Consider the following 22370-nt stretch of genomic DNA (forward strand, 5'->3'; position numbering starts at 1 on the left):
TGTCAGCACCTTAGGGCAGCCCCCACTGGGCTGTTAACAGGAAAATATGAGCCTTAGAGCCGGAGAAGACATTCTCTGAAGAAATGCAGCTGACATCTCCAAGGGCTGGATGAGTAACTTGTTGCTGGGTTTCCCTCCTCCTATAGATAGGCAGCTGCTGGACGGAAGGGACCAGCAGTGAGAAGCAGGACCCTCATGGTGGCACTGAGGGACAGGAGTGTTCTCGCAGTGCAGCCTGCTGCAAAAGCTAAACAGAAAACTGCAGTGCAAAGTGATTTTACAGGAGACTCACCAAACAGAGTCGATATGTTTGTAGATCTATACTTCTTAAGAGCCATATAGGACCAGGGTTAGATTTTGTAATTCAGGATTTATCTGGGGGAAGAATTCCAGTTTTTAAATGCAAGTGGTTGGAATGACCAATTTTGTCACGTTGGGATAAATAGGAGTAAATTACTGTTTTTATTTAGTCTTATTTATCTATTTATTTATTTATTCCACAAGTAAGACATAAAGTAAAATGCTCCTTTAAAATAAAGAGGTCTCATTCATTTCCATAGTGGAATATCAGCAACATGGATGAGAAAGTTCTTTATTAAATATCTATTGCAATAAGCCTAAGGACTACTAGTGTTGTTACAGAGCACAGAGCACCTGCTGATGAAGACATCATTCTGCCAACACAGAAGAGAGTTGTACTGAGATTGACAAAGACAAACTAAAGAGCATTCTTCTGTCAATCGATGACAGCAAAAGCTATTTATTCTGAATTGTGAATAGCCATCTGGATGATAAGCAGAGGCATTTTATCCTACAGCATGTCTAGAATTTCCATCCTATTGTCTTCTCCTTCTCTGACACACCTAACGAGAGGCAAAGCAGAAACATGCATTATTTCAAGGGCTGAGAGCACCCCCTATAACATTTTATGACCCCTGACACACTGCAAATCAGAGGAGGGAATATGCAGGTCAAAATCATATGCTCCAATATGATTTCCAAGGGAAATACCCCGAATTCTGCAAAAAGTCATAGCTACAGTGGATTGGCATAGCAGGCATCCTTGTAGCAAAAATCACCTGTGACATGTGTCCGTGGATGAAAAAAGAAGGCAAGTAAGAGACAGGATCTTGACAGTATTGTATGGAGCTGGCCATCATATGGATCACATCGTATATGATCAGTCATGACAGATTGGTCAGTCCAGGGTTCATTTAGAGAACAGCACCACTTTGCACCCCTCTCAGGGAAGGTTTCTGTGTAAAGGTCACAGTGAGACCTAAACTTACTGGAAGCTTGTCCCAGTGGTAAAATGTTGTGTTGGTAAAATAGTAACTGAACCCAGTGAGATTTTCTTTATGTTATTTTGGTAGGACTCATCATTTGGAAGACTCATATATGTATTGACTTGCAAGATATGCTAAAAGACTACTTTTGCCTTGGGCATTCAGCGGAGGTGACTGTACGCAGGCAAACATAAAATGTGCATTGATCTGAGAAATAAAAAAGAGTGGCTGTAGGCAACAGCAGGTTCCAGAATGTCAGAGCAGAGAATGAGACTAAGGACAGGAGCTATCAATTGAAATGTTGTCTAGCTGCTTTCATCAAAGAAAATATTGCGGATCAAATTAGCTGATATTTGTGAACTGTTTGTTGCTCATAGGCTATACTGATTGCAGTAATTACCTAAAATAATGATACCCAGCTCTGAATTTTTATTTTAGAATAATTTATTTTAGAATAATTTAGAATAACTACTTGCCTTTGCTGTCATGGCCTTTCTAGTTAAAAATAAGTAGCTACTGCAATTTCTTTTAGTACTATTGACAGACATCTGTGACCTAAAGAGGGCTGGGTTATTTTATTTTAGCTGTAGTTCTACTCAAACATAAAAGATAATCATGGAAATTATATTTGCACAAAAGTTTAACGTTTGTTTCTCTTTTGACAGAATAATGCAAAGTGATAAGAGGTAGTTTCCTTCCTGGAGTAATTTATCTAATAATGATACCCCACTATTTTACTTTGTCTCAGTATCTGATCCCCACCTAGTGGTATGTAGACCGTGCCAGAGTCTGTTCTTACCTGCACTCGATAACTGCTTGCCACAGATCCAGTTTCAGTGCCACACTGAAGCACATATCCGATGTCCAGTGGAGGCACAACCATGTTTTCCTGATATACTGAAGTTTTAGTTCTGGATTGTTAATGCACTGGAAAGGTTTTCCAAAATGATCAGCAAAGAAAAGAAAATAAAAGGTTTGGAGAGAAGAAAGACACTGTGGTGCTTGGAAACAAATGTTCTCAAAAAAGATTTGACTATTATCATGTCTTATTAAAATCTTTCTCGGTAATGAAGCTACTTGTTTCCAGCAGGCAGTGATGAAAAATCCCACCTGAGGAGCACTGCTGACTGCAGGAGTGCTCCACTAAATTTGGAGAGGAGCACCAGGAGGGATGAGGAAGGTATCTTGAAGATATTATGAAGCTGTTGCTTATCACCTCGTAGCTAATAATGGTTATTTTCCTACAAAGGCCTTTGTCTGTTAGAGTTAGAACTACTAAATTCAGAAGATGATTGACTCAAGTATGACCCAGAAACCAAGTGTGGATTTAGCCCTAAGTATCTTACAATTTTGTTCAGTGAATTTGAAAAAAAAAAAAAAAACAACAAAACAACAACAAAAAAAAAACTAACAAAAACAAACAAACCCAAAACCAACCAACCAAAATACAATAGTAGATGAAGGCAGAAAAGATGCTATATAGAACAGTAAAAGTTGCTTTAAATCTCAGACAAATTAATATGGGATACAACACACCTCCTAATAAATAAATAAATATAAATAAATATATTAAAATGACTCTTAACCATTGTCTATTGACATTGAAGTGAGATTTTCCAGAACCATCAACTTCTGGATGAAATTCATCCTATAGAGTTGATAAAGCCAATCCTCTTTTTCAAGATTACCATTAACAATTGCAGCTACTTCAATTCTGCTTCAATCCAGGTCTCTTTTGATTTATGTGTTCACGGAATGAGGCCAAATCCTTGAGGATGAGGGCTCACAGGGAATAAGCAATACAATGAGCCATCTGTATGAACACTGTCTCAAATGTGACAGAGCAGGATCGTAAAATTAAATGCACATTTAGATTTGCCAGTATCCTTGCTAACTGATTTGTTATATACTTACAGGTATAATTTTAGTGTTATCTCTTCTGGCATTTTTTAAATCCCTGGTTTCTTAACCATATGAACATAATAGATATCAGTATTGTTCAGTGAATGGGGAAAAATACAGAAAATAAAGTTAATAATTTCCTTAAAGGAAGTCAGAGAAGGCAATTTAAAAATGACTGCTTGTATTTAAACCTTGAAGTTTGGGGATCTTTCTAGCTTCATGGCTTTTAAGTGCAATTTAATGAAGTACATTGTTTTTGGTAATATGTTATATAAGATATGGTCAATGGCTCAACAGATTCATATTTTGGGATCCAGAAATGAGTCATTTAAAGGTGTTTATACATCATTACATGCAGATGCTCACATTATTCAGCCTGTCTTTTGAGTACTGTCAGGTCATACAGAGAGTACATAATGTTCAAGCAGCATGCACTGGTTTTGCTGTGCTGCTTTCTGACCTGCTCTAATGAAACTCCAACAAGGCCTCACAGGCCTAGTTAGACACAGTTAAAATGAAAGCACTGTTTGTAAAGCCATAGACTAGCAGTGTCCAGAAACCTCAACTTAGAGAAAGCTTTGAAGAACTGTCCTATTAAAGGTCCTTTTTCTCTATATCCTTGCAAATGTGATATCTAAACTTTTGTTAATCTTAGTAAGTAATAAATTAAATTAAACCTTGTATTGGCTACACAAAACTTTGTTATCAAATTTCCAAGCAAGTTACCTGGCTCACATTATTATGGTGATTTAATTTGCACTCCATTTTCAGCCAGAAACAACTCAATAAAGCTTAAAACTTAATAAAACTAATATATCTTTAATCTCTTTTAGAAATACAGGTATGCTCATTATCATCTTTCCAGGTAGTATGACAACTTCTGTTTGTCAACATGACTACAGGGCAGTTCACTTTTTAAATTAAATTCCTTAGGTCCAAATTTCAGCATCTCTTTGGAGTCAGTAATTCAGAGCTGGCTGGATGTAACCACACTTTGTTCAAAGCTTTTGAGGGAAAAGGCAGAATAACACAAGCAAGGCGTACTAAGTGCCCCTGCTTAGGAAAGTCTCAGCAGATTAGATCTTGTAGTATTTATTACATGTTGCTCAACTGAAGAGACAGTCAGGGTTTTTTGAATTAACTAATTATCCTCATAAGGACCTTTAATTCCCCAGTCAGTAGAAAGAAGCATGTACTTAAGTTACTTGGATAATTTCCCTCTCTGCTGTTTTTTGAAGCTGCCTCCTTCTCTTCAGTGACATAGTCCACTCAAACTCTATAGACTGCAAGCAGGCTGTACAACACAGGGATATATGCAAAATGATCGTGTTTAGCATTGGATTTTTTTTTTTTTTTTAGGTAATTAAAAGAGGAAATTCAAAGGATTGAGACATACTTGTAAATGGAATTCATTTATTATTTCAGCTCAACCATGACATCTACAACTTTGTGCTATTCCTTAGAATATTTTTAAAACTATTACATATTAGTATTGTGGGACATATTAGTATTAGTATGCCAGAGTGGAGCTGGGGGAGGTGGTGTAGAAGAAGATAAGTTTGAAAGTAGATGTTTGAGAAAGCCTGGATTTAATCAGAGAGCTAGAGATTATCATTCCTAGTTAAAAATCTGTTTCTTCAAAAGATATATTTCTAAAATGTTCAGAAATTCATGACTTGCCATTTCATCAAGAGTAGTCTTACTAAGATCTGGTTCCATAAGATATTCTGGTTTTGGATAAAACAATATTTTGGGGTTGAATCTTGTCATGAAAACCTCTTATGTCTATTCTCTGGTTCCCTGAAACAGAACCATTTAAGTCAGCAGGGTTTCATCAGTGAAGCTTGGAATAGAATTTGCTCATTAGAATGGTTTAAGCATTTGCTCACTGCCAGAGTGCTGCCCTAATTCACTTTTCTGAATAAACTTTAATCTTAGCACTCAAAATCAATTTAATACCATGAACAAATGAAATTATTTCAATAGTAATGTTGAGAAACAGAAAGGACTAAGTAATTGCAGATGAAATATAACTAAGTACTGATGTTATTTATTTTTGAAACTTCCAAATGTGCACTAAGTGTTTATAATAGGGCATATGGGCTCTTTTTGCCCCTGGGGATTGGCAAGCTCTGCTTTAGATGAACACCAGTGGTGGGAATCAGCTAAAGAGCACCACTTTGAGCTGAAGAATGGCATGCGACCCATTCCATAGAAAGAAGCAGTCTTTCTCAAGCCATTTTTATGACTGCCTAAAAGTAGAAATGGAATTTGTGGGCTTACCTAGTGAAGTGAGCTTTCTCTGACACCAGAAGTAGCTGAAAAGTTATTTCAACAGTTGATTTGGAAGGAAGATGAAAGCTTTATTTGATTATACAGATTGCCCTATTCATTCTACTTTAAATGAAACCAGTCTGGGAGAGAACCAAGTGAAGTGGTTAGAGCCGCATGAAAGAAGGTGCATGAAAGAAGGTGAGATAAGGTTACTGTGTTCAAGGGAAAAGACTACTCTTGAGAATGAAGGTAGGAACTAAAAAAGATGTGATAAAAGACATGACAAGCAGCACTGAAGAAAGGCAGAGGTTACAGTGATGTGACCGGGCAGTGACTTCTAAAACACACCCAAAGTCTAACAACTGAACTTGCTCTGCAGAAACAGAGGTGCTCTCACACTCAGCCTCGCCAGTGGTTAATCTAATTCATACTCAGATGGAACTTGCTTTACCTGATCTGGGTTTTGCAACAGATAGAGCAGGTGGCAAAAATTCCTTGGTGTATTATGGCTGTATGTACTACAGAATAGAACCAGAGATTAATCATGACGTTGAAGCAATGCCTAGAAGGCATCAGGTCATTTATCTGATGGTCCGTGCTTGCCATCTAGTGGTACAAAGCCAAAACTTGTGTTCTGCTCCGTGAGAGCTAGCTGAAAGCTGCCAGGGAAGCATGCCTGTCCCCTTCCAGCTGGCAGTGACAGCGGCGGCCCAAAGTGAAACAGGCCTCTGAGGGGCTGGAGGAGAAAGGCGGCAGCCCCTGATCACAGGATCAAAGAATAATCAAGGTTGGAAAAGACCTCCAAGATCATCTGGTCCAACTGTCCCCCTACCACCAGTATCACACACTAAACCATGTCCCTAAGCACCAGGTCCAACCCTTCCTTGAACTCCCCCAGGAACAGTGACACCACAACCTCCCTGGGCAACCCACTCCAATGCCTGGCTACTCTTTCTGAGAAGTAATGTCTCCTAATTTCCAACCTAAACCTCCCCTGGAGCAACTTGAGGCCATTCCCTTCAGTCCTAGCACTGGTTATCTGCAAGAAGAGGCCAACCCCCAGCTCGCCACAACTTCCTTTAGGCCTCCCCTGAGCCTCCTCAAGACTAAACAACCCCAATTCCCTCAGCTGCTCCTCACAGGACTTGTGCTCCAGGCCCTTCGCTAGAGCACCAGTAGCTGCCTATGGCAGAGCTGTTGCTTCCATTTTAGTGCTCTGGCCGTAGCTGCAGCCTGTCCATCTTAACAGACTGTTTTCTAAGAGTATTCAGACACCCACCTTTTTACTGCTTTCTGTGAGAATTCAGGCAACTAAGCATCCTAGGGATTTGAGCTTATGTTTTGACAGCTTGTAAACCAGGCTCGTAAAATCCTCAGCGTCACAATTTCTAGAGGCATCAGCTATGACTACAGCATCCCTGTGTGAGTACACACAATTACTTTCCATCCAGAAGATTGAAGCACAATGAAATTAGCAGCCCATTAAAACAGAAACATACAGGGGATAGATACCATTGTTGCAACAGAACACATGTACTTGAAACTAAGCTACAAGATGAGTTTTTCACTTTTAAAACATATCAAGGATGTGTGAATAAAGAGCTTTGTAAAAGAATTAACTTTATTTTGGAGTTATGTCATTTAGTAAATACAAGAGAGGTTCATTAATAGAAATATATTTTAAGAAGTTATGTACAGCATGATGTTTAACATACATGCTATTTACTTGGATTTCATGCCATATAGTTAAGAAAATAATAACTATATATATTGGTTTTCTATTGCTTTTCAGAAAGTTTAATGTAATTCCCACATCCCAACTAAATAGCACATGTTTTTGTGTTTTTACTATAAAAATGCAGCTAGGAATTAATAGTTTTCAGAGTCTGTGATTCAGAAGCATAACTCAGTTTAGCAGTCCTTGGGATTTTCCCTCTTAAGTCATACAGAATTTTTTTAACCACCTTCACAGGCCATAATGAATGAAAATAAAGCAATACCAATTATTTAGAGGACAAATCTCAGATGACCTAAACAAATGTTAATGAGATTTAATTAACTTTACTATGTAGAGTTGACACTAATATGAATTTGAAAAGTCTACCTTGGCAGTAATAATACATATATAACGAAATGCATGGAGGGAAAATAAAAAAATATTACTTGCTCTTAGCTATGGTCCCTTCTTTTAGAAATATGTATTGAATCTTCTATTAATTGAGCAGCTGTGGCTATGTTCAGTCACTCATCCAGTCATTCATCTCTTATTTGTTTAATTAATTATTCAATCAATTGTTCACTGAGGGACTGTATACGACCTATGTTTTGCAATTGACTTCAAAGAGTGAGGCAGCTGAATGCATCCGATAGAAAATAGAAAAAGGCATTGCAAGGTTCACAACAATTATCCAAGGTTCAAAGCCAAAGACTATTTCTTCCAGTCCATTGTCATACTCTGGGCGGCACCCAAATGCCGGTGGTATCCAAAGCTGCAAGGAAAGAAGGCAATGCCAGTATTAATCATAAATTACAAGTGACTGTGACCCCAGTGACCTGCAATTTAGTTTTGGCAATCTCTAAGTAAGCCCTCCCTGTTGTTACCCGGGTACACCAATGGCAGAAGATTTCAGCTTCTGCTGCTGATACAGTTTTTCATGGTGATTAAAAAGAGTTTAGACTCTTGGATTCCATGTTTAGATAAATTTTGTTCCCCAAAGGCATATTCACTTATTCTTCCAGACGAAGTAAAAATTACTTGCTACAAACTATGGAACCATGTAATTTTAATATGAGGCTTGAAGGGTTGGGAAGCATTTGTGTATTAACTTGCAAATTATGTTCAAAATGTCTTACCGAAAGATTGCATAGGAATAAAAAAGCAGCAATGTTCTTGAGAATTCTCCTCTTGTTGTCAGCCACTGAGCTTCTGCTGTAGAAGGAGAACTCTGAGGCTGAATGCATGACTGGACTGTAACCCTGATTTGTCTCTTTGTTGGCACTGCCACCGCCGTCACTTTCTCTGGCGCAGATGCTGCTGCTAACCAGGCACGGTAACTCCCCGATGTCACAGGTGGCTCGGCCGTTATAAATCTCCTTGTATGAGGGGGTAAGTGATAAAGTGCTCCCCCGAGATATAGTCACTATTCGAAGTGTTTTAATATCATCATTGGCCTTTTCCTGCTCACGGTGTATGGATTCAATGATAAAGAGGTTCTGAATGTATTTCTCAATAATTACAAGGACAGAATAGGGGAGGTTATACCACGTGTATTTGGGGTGAGCTTGGGCACAGATAATTGCTAGGATTGACCCCCAGGAGAGGAGCCAGGATCCTGCAGCTGTGCCAACCAGCAGTTCTGCATCCAGTTTTCGAGCAGGATTTTTTGAGTTATCCAGTGATCTATCCTCCAGTCTGTAGATTAGAAGGGCAACAACTCCAGCTGTACACATGAGAGCCAATACAAAGATAGCATGGAGGTAAAACATAGTAAGTGCTAACTCACTTTTGACTTTTGAACGTCCGATCTGAATTAAATACACCACGACTACTGCTATTGTGCTAGTTAACACAATTAGTCCAAAAATCATCCCAACAGTTATGCCGTGAAATTTGAATGGAGTTTTGTGTTGCTGGTGGTGTTCTACTTTGCGACCAATGTTTTTCCACAGGACATAGAGCATCGTGGATGCTAGAATGTGGTACTCTATATTGAAGGGATATAGGTAATATATTCCTTGAGAAAATATGGAACAGAGAGTTGTCGTTGTACAATTGCATTGAGGTGCATGGTCATCTAAAACTAAAGGAAAGGGAGAGATTACATATGTGCATTATAAGGATTTTTTGTTTAAAGCAAATAAATAAAACATAAATAAAACAATAAAACATAAAAGGTAAGATTTCAGCCAAACAACATATCATACTCTCCAGTTAGCCACCTAAAAAGGACCTGTGTCATTTAAATCATTAACCTAACATAGATTTTGCCTGGTCTCCAAAGTATAATCTCTAACTCCACTGCTCAGCTGCATAGCAATTGTCACATTGTAAGTGAATGCTGCACCAAAGTGCAACAGAGCCTTTCAAATACTACTTTTTTATTATACAAATGTCCAAAATCTCAAGGACTTCAGTCCTTAGCCATTTGGCTTAGGTAGATTTTATAGAATATTGAGGAATTCCATCTGTGAGTCAGATGAAAAATACAAACTTAATGAGAAAATGATTCCTCTCATTTTTTATAGTAATTTACACTAGAGTGGTTTCTAATAATCAGCACTTTATTAAAAATGTGTTTATGTATACAAAAGAGGTGAAGTAAGCCACAGATACTTTCACTCAGTGTCCCAGTATAGGTTGAAAGTAAAATAATTAAAAATCTATCTTGTCCTTTTGAGAAGAACCTATTAAATCATTATCCCTTTATGCAATAACCTGCATTGTAAACCCCTAAAACATCTCAGAGAACAAATTGCACATCTTTGTAAAATAAAAGTATTTAGTGTGTAATCACAAACAAATAATTTAAGAAACCAGAAAATTCCATGGTGTCAGAAGATAATTAATAACTCTTATATAAACAGAAATGCTTTAAAATATATTTTAGGCATTCCAGAGGCCAATCTTAGATTTGTGCCTGTTTCTTTTTTTTTTAATTTTGTTATTTTTTAAAAAAAATATTATAAGAAAAAGATGGGAGAAAGCTGGTATTCTTTTATCTTAAGCATATACTCATAAGAAGTGAAAAAACACTTTTGCAGTGGATTATATGTTAATAGCAAATTTGTCTTGTGAATCACTACTTTGCTCCTTGTTATAGAAACTATTTCTGATTATTCACATTTGTGCAACAATTCTGGCAGCAGATTAATAGGAAATAATATAAGGAAACTGTTTCCATTTAACAGTGGAAATATCAGGAAGAGACACTAACTTGTGATTAATATTGATGCTTTTACTGTACAGCTAAATCAGAGAATTGCAGAGTGACTGAGGCTGGCAGGGACCTCTGGAGGCCCACTGCTCCAACCCCTGCCCCAGCAGGCTGCCCAGGACCACGTCCAGGTGCCTTTTGAAGATCTCCAAGGAGACTCCATAACCTCTCTGAGCAACCTGTGCCAGAGCTCTGTCACTTGCACAGCACAGAAGCACTTCCTGATGTTGAGAGGGAACCTCCCATGTTCCAGTTTGTGCCCATTGCTTCTTGTCCTGGCACTGGGCAATGCTGAAAAGAGCCTGGCTCCATCCCCTTGCAAGTGGATGTAAAACTGGGGTCATCTTTGTCTTTATCCTTGTGAACACAACCAAAATCCTATCAGGTGGGAGAAAATTACCTGTAGCTGCTGAGAACTTATATTGCCCATTGAAAGCCAAGAACTCCAAATTTCCCTAGGCTTCAGTGGCATTTGAAAGCAAAAGACATCCCCAACAGTTTTAGTCAATGTGTTTTGAAACTTGCATTAACTTACCAGTGAAGAAGAGCATTTGTTATATATAAAATAAATAAATAAATAAATAAGAATCACCCAGTTAAAAATCTGTGTCCTGTAAAGCAGCATTAATGGATAACCTTCATCTCTCTGAGACATTCCACCAAATTCCATAGCACCACACAAAATTCCATAGGACCACACACCCTGGGAAACCACTATATGGGGAATGATTTGCAAGATTATCCATTCTTGTTTTTCTACCAGTAGCTTATAAAACTAGTAAATTGTGTTTTAAAAAATACTGTATATACTTTACTTCTCTGATTTACTAATAAAATGATTCTTTAGTGATGTTATTCCTCAAAAGAATTATCTTTGTTTGGAACTTCTGGCATTTATTTTTATTCTGGACCTCATCCAAAGGGGAGATAAATAAACAGAAAATCACAGCCTGAGTCATGTATATGATAATGATTATACATCATTTTAGTTACTGTATGAACTGACCATATATCAGTTGACTACCATTTCCCTAGCAACAACTATACAGCAAATACCCAGATTTGTCCTACAGAGACATAGTATTTTGCATGGGAGCAGTAATTCCAAAATGTACCAATGCTTTAGCTTACCTATTGTTATGTTCCCAAAACCAAGTGTGATTAGTCTTTCTTTATGTTCATTCAGTTGATGTTTTGACTCTGTTAACACTCCATTTGTCCACAGGAGTAAATTTGTGAACACAGAATGGATAACCCCAAACCTACAAAATAAGGTAATTATTGAAGGAGTATGCACATAGTATTTCTCTACACACACGTTAAATACAGTGGATTAATTTTCTGTAGACATCACATGTAACACTATTTAGTTGTCAGTACAAGAAAAAAAAAAATAATAACCGATCTCTCTAAAGATGTTCCACAGTGGAGCACAGTGAATGTTAGACTTCCAAACTATCACAGAAACACAATGGATTAATGTATTAAATCATAGATAGGATGCTTTTATGCTCTTCTATGTGATGTTTATTATTCCTTGGTCTGCAGATGTTAATGACAGTGACTGAATGGCCTTATCAGGGTTGTTTTGCAAGTTTCATTTCTCAGCCTTCTGCAGTGCTTCTTCATACTCACTGTGGATGGTCTTTCTTCAAAGAAATAGCACTTGTCTAACTTCTAGTCCATGCATTTTTGTCTTCTGGAGAGAGATGAAGACAACAGAGGCCTTTATCCCATTCAGACTATTGGTACAGTGAGGCTAAGTCTCCAAGTGGCTTTAGGAGTCTTTGTATTGGACAAGCCCTTTCATGGCTTGGTGAAACAAAACGGCATCAGAGAAAGAGGTGGGTTAATGATTCTGAACTTTCTAGTAAAACTCAGACAATAATTGTTCTCAATTGACTAGCACTTCCCTCCATATCTTCCCCTCTCCCCCCCCCCCTCCTTTTTTTTTTAAATAGATGGCCATGGTATCTATTTCTTGGGCACAATCCTTCCATCTGACATTCTGCCAGGCATTATTCTCTTGCACCCAAGGCTGAAAATGTTCCTTCACCAAGAAACAGTTCTTTATTACTGCACTGTTTGCAGTGGATGACTTGAATGACTTGCAATTAGGTACTTTAAAAATGGTACTTATCAACAGAGCTCGTTTCACCAGCTGACATTGCAAGCCTTCCATGATCATTCCACTTGTTGGCATGAGGCTGAAACACTTACCCAAGGGAGTAGAACAAAAGTAGAGCCACCACTGCGGCTGAAGTTTACGAGTCAGTTTCTGTTACTTCCTATAGAAACTGGCCAGCTTCTTGATAATTTGAGATTAATGTTTTAAAAGTTAATATCCTTGTTTATTTGCATTCTATGTAAAGGCATTAATATATACTAATCCACATTCTTACAGAAACGAAAATACATCAGAGCTGGCTTTGCTGCCTCAAAGACCAGTCCTTAGCTCCATAACAAATAAATGTATTCATCTGTTTCAGAAGAGACATCAGTTACACCATGAGAACCAAGTTCTGGTGTCAGAAATAAGAACAACCCTGACTGATTTGGGTTGTTCATATTGCTGGAAAGGCTGTGTTTCTCTGTGTATTTGAATGTTTGCATCTAGTTCTGAAAGGTAATTTCCATAAGGCTCAATACAAAAACCCCAGATATACTGGACTGGCTGCAGGTTGCTGATGCAAGTTCCCTTCCAGTATCTTCAGTACGAAGATACTGAAACCTTTCAATTTCTTCAGTACAAAGAAAACTTCATGTAGTACATAGTTCTCAGACAAAAATCTGGCGCTTCCTTCCAATGAAAAATGCATGTGACACTGTAGTGTCATACATTGCCCTTTCCCTCTCTCATGATAAATGCATACTTATTCTGTGACTATTGTATTTTATGAAATACGAGCACAGTTTAAATAAAAAAAGAATAATTCAAACTAATGATTATCCTCTCAGCTGGGTGAATGGAGTTACTGTCTATTTATATTAACACAACTGAGAATCAAACTCTGCACTTTCTCAATGTCCATCATACAGTACAACTGTAGGTGTTCAAACACAGTGCAGACATGCACCTATTTGCATTCCAGATGAGGATCAGATACTTTACCTTTCAAGTGTTTTGAAAGACTGGATAATATCCTTTGCATGACACCAAAGAAAGTACACCTAAGTTAAAGGAATACAGAGAAATGTCATTACACTAATGAATATGTATGAAACACAAAAAGGAAAGCATATCTGTAGGCAGAAACATTGATTAGATCCTCTGATGATTTAAACTGAGGTAGCTCCATCTCCACGCATGTGAAATTATTCTTATCTCTTCCAACATTCAGCCAGAACCTGGCTGGCAGGAGGAACCTAGGATTTCTTATATGCAAAGCCAGTGGCTCAATAGTAGAAAGTTTCAATATGACTCACCAAAACATATCATGCTTCTGTAGCTGCAGAGGCTTTTATTTCAATGGCAAAGGAAATAAAACTGCCAGCTGTAGACAGCACTATAACTACTGCAGGGCGTGGTGATGCTAAGTTTGAACAATTTACTAAAAATATGAAATTCTATGGAGGGAGAGAGACACGTGAAAGGATTCCAGATTTGATTAGTAAAACAAACAATGGATGACCAGGAAACAAGAGAAAAGGTCATTCTATCAGTTTGAGGGGTAACCGCATTAGGAGGAACAAATGCAGTTGCACTCAAATGTAGTGCAGAAAGCTCAAGCTGGAAAACAGAAGAGACAGAACGGTACTGACATAGCAAGTAAAGGGGAAAGAAGTATTAAAAGTAGGAGTCTCTTTGTGGGAGGATAATGGAAACTTCAGGGTATAGATTGTTGCTAATATAAAACATGTTCCAAATCCTGGTAGGTGTGAGCCATATTCCTCGGGGATGTTAGGGTCAAACTGGAACTTCTATTTATTCAGAAAAGTTCCTACCTTACTGAACTGAATAGTATGTAAACATCGGGATAGAAATGGTCCAAAGGGTTTGTCTTAGAAACCTGCCGGGTGTGGTATTTCTGAAGTGGTCTGAAAATTGCAAAGAACTTTGTGTTCTTCTGCAGCAATTGCAGTGACTGGAAGTCCATTTTCTCACTGTGCCCATTAACAGGGTGCCTCCACAGCTGGTGTTGTCTGAGACATTCAGTACCTGGTCTTTGAAAAAGCTAGGAACGTGCACTTCTCTGTGGCACCTACTAGAAGTTCAGAACACACTTCTGGACTTGAGCTCATTCAGCTAGTGCAAAACAAGGAATCCATCCCCCTGCTCTCCCTACTAATAACACGTTAATTCAATCACCCAGTGAAGCATTTATCACAACAAATTGTGATAAATACAAAAATACAAGATATCATGGAAGTTTAAATTGAAGTCACTAATTAGCACCATAGCCTCATCTATGCTATGTTCAGATGGCAGTTCTGAGAGAGATGCAGTAAAATCTGACAGCATATGTGAAAGCATTCTTCAAAACTTAAGAAAAGGAAGTTTAGAAGTTCTGTTCAAATACTAAAGTCAAAAAAGTCAAGGGAAAATAGGAATAGAAAAATCAGTAAGGTAGAGAAATGACAGAAAATAGTTTTTGCTCCCAGAGCACGCATTGTCTCAAAGGGACTTCTGTCTGCAAAAGAGCTTAACACAGAGGCAGTGGAAATCAGAAGGTCGGTACTAGTTCATTGTTTGCACAGTTACAGTGTATATTTGCTCATTTATTGGCAAGTACCAGGATGCCTCGTTAGAGTGAAATACAACAGCATCCAACACATGTTCTGTAGAAAAAAAAAAGTCCTCAGGTTTTTAGATGACACATCATTAGGAATCCCCTCCACTGTAATTTTATCCCGTGTTTCAAGGACATTATATTTGTCTTAGGCAAAATGTATTTGATAAATTACATCCTCTACCTTTCCTTTGAGTGTTCACACTAACACTCAAGATTTCATTTTAAGCTAAGTAAATGATAAAATCAGCTATATTAGTGATGCAATATGATGTGGTGTAATATCAAATCAGAATGATGCAATATTAAATCAATATTAAATTAAGTATTAAACATTAAAGAATGATGTGATATTAAATGAGAACGTCTCTTCTCAGGAAATCGGTATTTCCTTTTGTTCAGCTCAAAGTCTCTTCCACATTCTAGTTCACAGTAGCTAGAAATCTCACCAACTCGAGGTTACTGGATGCAATGAGGAATGCTGCAAGCAGATCTGCAGGAAAGGGATTTCTTAGGTTTGTTTGTCAGAGGTAAAGCAATTAAGTTTTTCCACATGGAGAGTGGATTTTAAAAGAATGTAAAATTATGACTACTTCCATCAAGTCAGAATTTCATCCTCAGATAAGAAGATGGAAGTCAGAGTTACTGCTCAAATTTCAATGTTTTTACTGTTAAAGAAGACAGAAAAATGTAGGTGGTTCAACTGCTCATTTACTTGCAACCACTGCTAGGAAAATCATTCTTTTCTCTTCTGTTCTTGCTCTTATCATTATGTTACTTAATCATCTTGGAAAGTGCATGAGATGACCTGCCTCTAATGGAATATTTTATTTTAGTGGCTTTTCCTCTCCCTCTTTACCACAAGTCTCCTCATAGGGGCCCACAGGAATTACAGTTTTAGATTATCCTGACAAGAAGGAGGACAATAATCTGAACCTCCACTTTACCATAAGATGTATCTGGCTCTTGCAGCTACCAACAATTCTCACTATCTCTGTCTTCACAGACTGGCTAAAAACCTGCGACAGAAGAACTGGAAGCATGATTCAGGTATTCAAAATAAGGAAAACTATTAGGAAAACTGGCCAGTATCCTTTTGCTCCATCATGTAATAAAAGAAAGGGCAACATTTATTCATGCAGTAAACAATCAGCTATGGAATATCACCATATAATACAGAGGCAAAGCCTGAAAATAAACAAACAGCTGAAATATTTTACAGGAGTCAGTGACTATGCTTGCTAGTGTGCAGCCACTGGTAAGTGTAATCAAATGCTTCTGGAAGGAAAATCTGTGCTCATTTTTTACAGGAAAGATGTGCAAGCATCTTATAACCTACAAAGAAAGGGGGGTTGCCCATTTGAAGTATCAGGCATCCACCACTAACTATTCTGAGATATCAAGACAGACAGGTTGAACTGAACTTGGGTGGCAAGTTGTACATACAAAAATAAGTGAAATAGAATAAAAAAGAATAAAGTTTTATACGTAACTTAAACTAAAGAGCATGCAATTTCAACTATTGACAGCATTTGTGATTAGTTCTTTTTAGAACTTTTTTTTTTTTTTTGGGGGGGGGGGGGGGAGGAAGGGGTATTATGGCAAGCAATTACTGAAATTTCAGGTTGCCAAGGCTGAATTTGCACAATTCAGCAAAAAGGGTATACATGCACAAGAACTTAGCCCTCAAAATCATCCTGTGATATGTTTAGAAATTAGGTTAGTATTAAATCCATGATGATGAGAAGAAAAAAAAAGATATTTTTTATCAGAAGTATAGATATAATTTAAAACTGCAACCAGTGTCTTTTACCTGTAAGATGGTGTGCGCTGCATGTGTAACAGGAAAAATGCCTTCAGTTGGTGACAAACAGTTTGAAAAATCAATATAGTATCCAACTTTAAAAGAATCCAGAATTAAAGTAATCACTGCAAATAAAGTAATCCCACCTACAAATGAAAAGATATTAGAAAACATCAATGTACAGTTGCATTGCCTAGAGACAATCCGTAGCACTATGCCAAAATCTTGTTTAGAGAAATAATGATAGATCAATAGTCATATTCTTGCTTAGGGAAATAAAAGTGGATCGAGTTCATGAAGATAACTGACTTGATGAAATAAGACTCTCTAATTTGTGAAAGCCTCTGCCCAACGTACTAAAGCACATTAGGACACAATCCCAGCATAGGCAGTACAGAGGAGCCCAGACCTGAAGACACGCAGCCCCTTGCATATGGCTCCCAGCTCCTTGCAAGATCATCCTCCCAGGTAACTGTAGCACCAAAGCAGCCATACAGCACGTGAATTAATGCTCCATACGGTCACACAGCAAACTCAAGGGAGCTGAACAATAATGTTACAGTCTCTGGGCCCAAGAGCTCTACAGTGGGCAGTAACACAATCACTTGGTATGCCAGCGCCATTGTTGGGGAGGTTACACGTCAAGTCAGAGAACAGAACTGCAGTGAGCTGTCTGGTTTGGTTTCCTAGAAAACAACCAAATGATGAAAACTTACCTTAGTACGATATACTAATCCTAAATACTCGATATATACCAGTAATTAAAAACGATGAAGATGATTCCATCATTTTGTTATTTCTAAAGTTAAAGAATAAGGAGAAATGTTTTTACTGAGCATTATACTATCTTTTAAAAATGTGGATTTTGTTTTTCCAAATATTCATTGAAATCTCTGTGTTTTAGGAGATCCAGAATAGGATTTTCAGTATTGCAAAGTGCTGGCATAATTCTTCCTATTAACCATCAAGAAGCAGAAAGCTATAATGATACAGCTGTCAAAATGCCACTCTAAACTTAAAATATTGTTTGGGTTTTGATAATAGACAATTTAATACAAGCAGGAAAAAGATATATGTTGAAGTCTGCCAAGGGCTGTGTAAGGTGACTAGCTGCCTATGCTTTAAACAGAGCCATGCTTCTGGAGAACATAATAAAATAAAGCCATTTGTGAAGCTAATTGATTTTCCCTTTGAGCTCTCTGTCCCAGCTGGCTGAACTTCTAAATGATGGCCATAGAGCTTTCCACTGCAGGAGAGTGTACTCTGGGGATAATATCTGGGGTAAGTCAAGGAAAAGAGTCTACCCTATATGCAGCCTTCCTAAGCTTCCCTGTGATTATTTGGGTTGCGATAACCTCACCTTACTAAAAAGCTCTTTTCCCACATTCAGACTGTAGGAGTGGTTCTTGGTCTGCCACACAAGCTAGAAGAGAACCATGCTTTATGATTCACGTAGTTCACATCTTGGTACTAAAAGGATCCAGGAAAGCTTTCTGTGAGCAGTTTTTGTAAAGTGGCCATTAGTCCTTCCAGCTTTATTAGCTGTGTGCAATGACTCTGCCTTAAGAGGTCTTTGTTAAGCTATTCTTTTCCAACATTTCCAATAGCAAGGAGCTGTAAGTAGCCAGCTGCCACAACTTTTACTAAAATTATATTCACAATTTGAAAGGCATCATGAAAATACTCTGAGCCTGTATACTCTTAACATTTCATACCAGTTAATTCATGGCTATTTTCTTCAACGATGAGAGCAAGGAGACATTCTTCAAAAACAGCTGCTCAAGTTACTCAAGAATTGCCAAGAGCTTTCTGTGGAACAACGTGATGAAAATTTGTCCTTTCCCCCTTTTTTTGGGCTTGTCTTCCAGACACAAGATTTCTGTGACAAAACCACTGAGACAGAGGAGGGCAAGAGGGTTCTTGGCAGAGGAGTTGCCACATGAGTTTTTCCATAGTTCAAATAAGTTTTCTCTTAACAATACAGGATAAAGGAGTTTTACAGAACTGTTGTAACTACAAGAAACTCTTCAGAATGGGAAAGTGTAGGACTTTCCCTAAGGGAGAATTTGTTGAATTGCAGCATAGACATCCAAGAGAAGCTGTGGAAGCCGCCACAGCTGAGAACATATTACAAAGAGCAATCCTGTGCTGGTAAAAGAAATGGATAAGGTAACCTAGTAGTGCATTCCAGTATCTTATTTCTAAATGTCTGTGACTCCTTATATTCTGTAGGACAAATGAAATGCTGTGATTGCTGTGCCAAAAGAGGAAAGGGCAGGGGGTTCTGCTGTTCTTAACCATGTTAAGCAGTACTTATTCCACACTTGAGAGGAGAAAGCTACTCTCTGTAAGAGAAACATAGCCTGGTCCAAAATAGGGTCAAATTAAACCTTGCAATAATGAATTTCAGGAAATCTCACAGGAAAAGAACACGAAAATGTAAGCCACAGTAAGGTAATAAATGAAAAATGCCTGAGAGATGAGGATTATTTTGGAAAACAGTGCATAATCGAGGAGAAAACAGTTGGTACATAACATCATACATTTCAGGAGAGAGTCTACAATACATGGTTGTATTATGTTAGACATAAAAATAAATAAATAAATAAATTTTAAAATGCCACTGAGCTATTTTATAGCATAATTGTTAACTGTGCAAAGAAAAATAAAAGACGCAAAGATACGCAGGCACTGAGAACAAACCAAACTTCCACAACACAACCTTACTTCTCAAACTAACCAGATTTTGGATTTAGATTACTTTTTCATTAGCTGCTGCTGCAGTGACTGCTGCATCTTCGCTATTGGGAAAGAAATATTTTATGGAAAAGCTGCCTTATAGCACTCAACGTACTTACTTTCCAACCTACTATTTATAGTACCGAGACCGGAAAAGCGGTCGATAAAAGTGGGCTTGCCTCCTCCTGTACGTAGTGCTGAGCTGAGTTGTTTCCTTTCCCTGGGACCCAGACACACGCGACATGACTGTGTCGCGATCCCCAACCACCTGCTCTCGATACACCTTTGCATCCTTACTCCAGTAAGTACCCAACCCTGCAAATAAGGGCCATCACACCTTGCCACCAGCCTTGCAAATTTCCTACAAGCTAATGCTACTTCTAGCTTTCTTGCTTTTATATTTTACATGCTACACTATAAGGTGCTCTGGCTGAGCACATTGTCGTCTTCTAACTCTAGATGCTTCCAATGTTTTAATGGTTGAATTTGGTGATCTTGAAGGGTTTTTTTCCAACCTACATGATTCAGTAGTTGTAAGGCATCACTGTACAGGTACAAATGGGAATCTCTGAAATACTTTGCTTTAGAGAAACCTCAAGGACCTTTTGGACTGGTGCTAGTATAAGAAAGTTGCATTGCATTGCCTGGAAAAGGTGATAATTCCTCCAAGAGAGCTGCACAACACCTTAATAATTGCCTTTTCCAAAATCTGTCTTTTCAAGTGCTGCCACACCTGTCTGGTGCCAGGGGTGAAAGGGAAAAAAGGCCCTGTGGCTTTCAGCATTGCAAACAGGCCAAACGGGTAGTTGGGAAGTGAGTACCTGTAGCAGACAGCTTTCCCATATAGACTCTAAATGTGCTCAGCTTCTGCTCATATTTAGAGTGCACTGCATGTGCACAGCATCATGAATGTGAGGATGCCTCCTGGTAGGGATGGAGAGGTAACGAGGTAGTAGCAGAGGCGGGTGACGGCATAGACATCCCATGCCCGGTGCCACAGTGGGTACCGCAGCCAGTACTTACACTTGAGCCAGCGGGCTCCGGCATGCGTGTCCTTGTCGCGGATCAGCCTCCTCTGCGTGCAGCTCCTGCACAGGTACCACAGCATCCACAGCAGCTGGATGAACATCAGCGTGATGAGGTAGGAGAGCAGGTGGCTCTTGCTGATGCCCACGGCGTGCACCGCCCAGGCGAAGGTGAGCAGCAGCCCGGCCAAGAAGAGGTTGATGCCGTACTGGCTGCTGAGGATCTCGGCGTTTTTCTGCGGGCAGCTCCCGCCGGCGGCGGGGGAACCGCTGCCCTTCTCCATCTCCCGGACGGGCGCTGCTGGAGCCCCGGGGCCGCCGCAGGCCCGGCCCCCAGCGGAGACCGGGGGCGGAGCGGGGCCGCCGGCTCTCCCCGTGCCTCCCTCCGCTGCGGGGCCGGGGGGGCGCCGAGGTGAGCTCCGTGCAGGGGAAAGCCGAGGAACGACCCTTTTTTCTTTTTCCCCTGACCTTTAGTAAGTCCCGTTCTGAGTACAGAGCATTGCAGTGATTGCTAGGAACCGGTAGCAGGTAGATTGCTAGGAACTCTTGCAACCAGGAGTAGCAGCAACTGAGCTCAACGAAGCTTTCGCAGGATTTAGTTCATTTCTTATTTATCCATCTTCCCTATTTCTATACACATTTTTTACTATATATATATGTCAAATACTTAATTCTGTGACCTATATATACAAAATTTTTACTATATATGTGTCAAATACTTATTTCTAACTATGCCCTATAGCCAGAAGACATGAATATATTCCAACCTCAAGGTCTGGAGCCCCAGTTGGTTGCCTACGGGGGTTGACAGGAATTCATCCCAGTGTAAACCAGAAAATATTTTAAATGGCATTTTGGTTGCGTACAGCATGAATTTGCTTAGTTCCAGGTATTCATGTACCTGGCCATGGTTGGAGGCCAAATACGAAGATAGACTGGTCCTTCTTCTGACCAGGCAGGTCTTACAGTTTCACCCTTAATCTGCTGGTAGCATATCAAATATCCAAAACATTGTGGTTTTTTTACTTTGTTTTGTTTTTTGTTTTGTTTTGTTTAACTGCATGACCTATGCCTCACATGAAATTAAGCCACTAATTCAGCTACTTGAAAAAAAAAATGGGGGGAAGAAATGAAGGATGGTATTGATTTTACACGACTTCCACAGGCAGAACTTACTGAGGATTTACGATTTTTCTCTTCTGAAGCTGAAATACAAAAGTAACAAAAGACATGTCTGGTAACAGACGAACAGTTAAGTCTTCAGTCACCTCTAGCTCAGAACTAAACCCATCGCTTGTAAAGCTTATGGAAATGCAAAGACCTACTTTAATCTTATAGAATTGTTAGCCTTAAAGAACAGGAAGATGTTCTCATTTAACAGAGCTCCTGTGCATAACTGATAAATAACCTCCACCGTCTAGGCTTTTTTATTTTTATTTTAAGGTTATTCTAGAATACCTTTTGTCACCATGAAGAAAAGCTCTTTGGTGTTGGCACAGATTCTCATCCTCAAATGAAATTAATGTAAATAGATACAGAAAATATCTACGGTAGTCTGAAGCCAGCCAACATACTCAAGTAGGGATTTTGACAACCTAGTAATTATTTTCAGGAAACTGTTAAGATACCTTTCTAATCTCTTGCCCTAAATACTTTAATTAGTAGAAGGAAAATAA

General features: G+C 38.8%; 1 protein-coding gene across 1 annotated transcript; it reads right to left on the minus strand.

The window, feature by feature from the left end:
- Positions 1-7780: 7780 nt before the first annotated feature.
- OTOP1 (otopetrin 1) lies at positions 7781-21603 on the minus strand (the record flags this gene model as incomplete). Its single annotated transcript, XM_082759589.1, has 7 exons — positions 7781-7951; positions 8316-9262; positions 11528-11658; positions 13509-13567; positions 16940-17076; positions 20693-21162; positions 21596-21603. 7 exons carry the CDS (start codon positions 21601-21603, stop codon positions 7781-7783), a joined length of 1923 nt encoding a protein of 640 aa, XP_082615715.1.
- Positions 21604-22370: the final 767 nt, after the last annotated feature.

This window comes from Aythya marila (assembly GCF_965140915.1).
Source record: "Aythya marila genome assembly, chromosome: 4".
In the NCBI taxonomy this organism is placed as follows: domain Eukaryota; kingdom Metazoa; phylum Chordata; class Aves; order Anseriformes; family Anatidae; genus Aythya; species Aythya marila.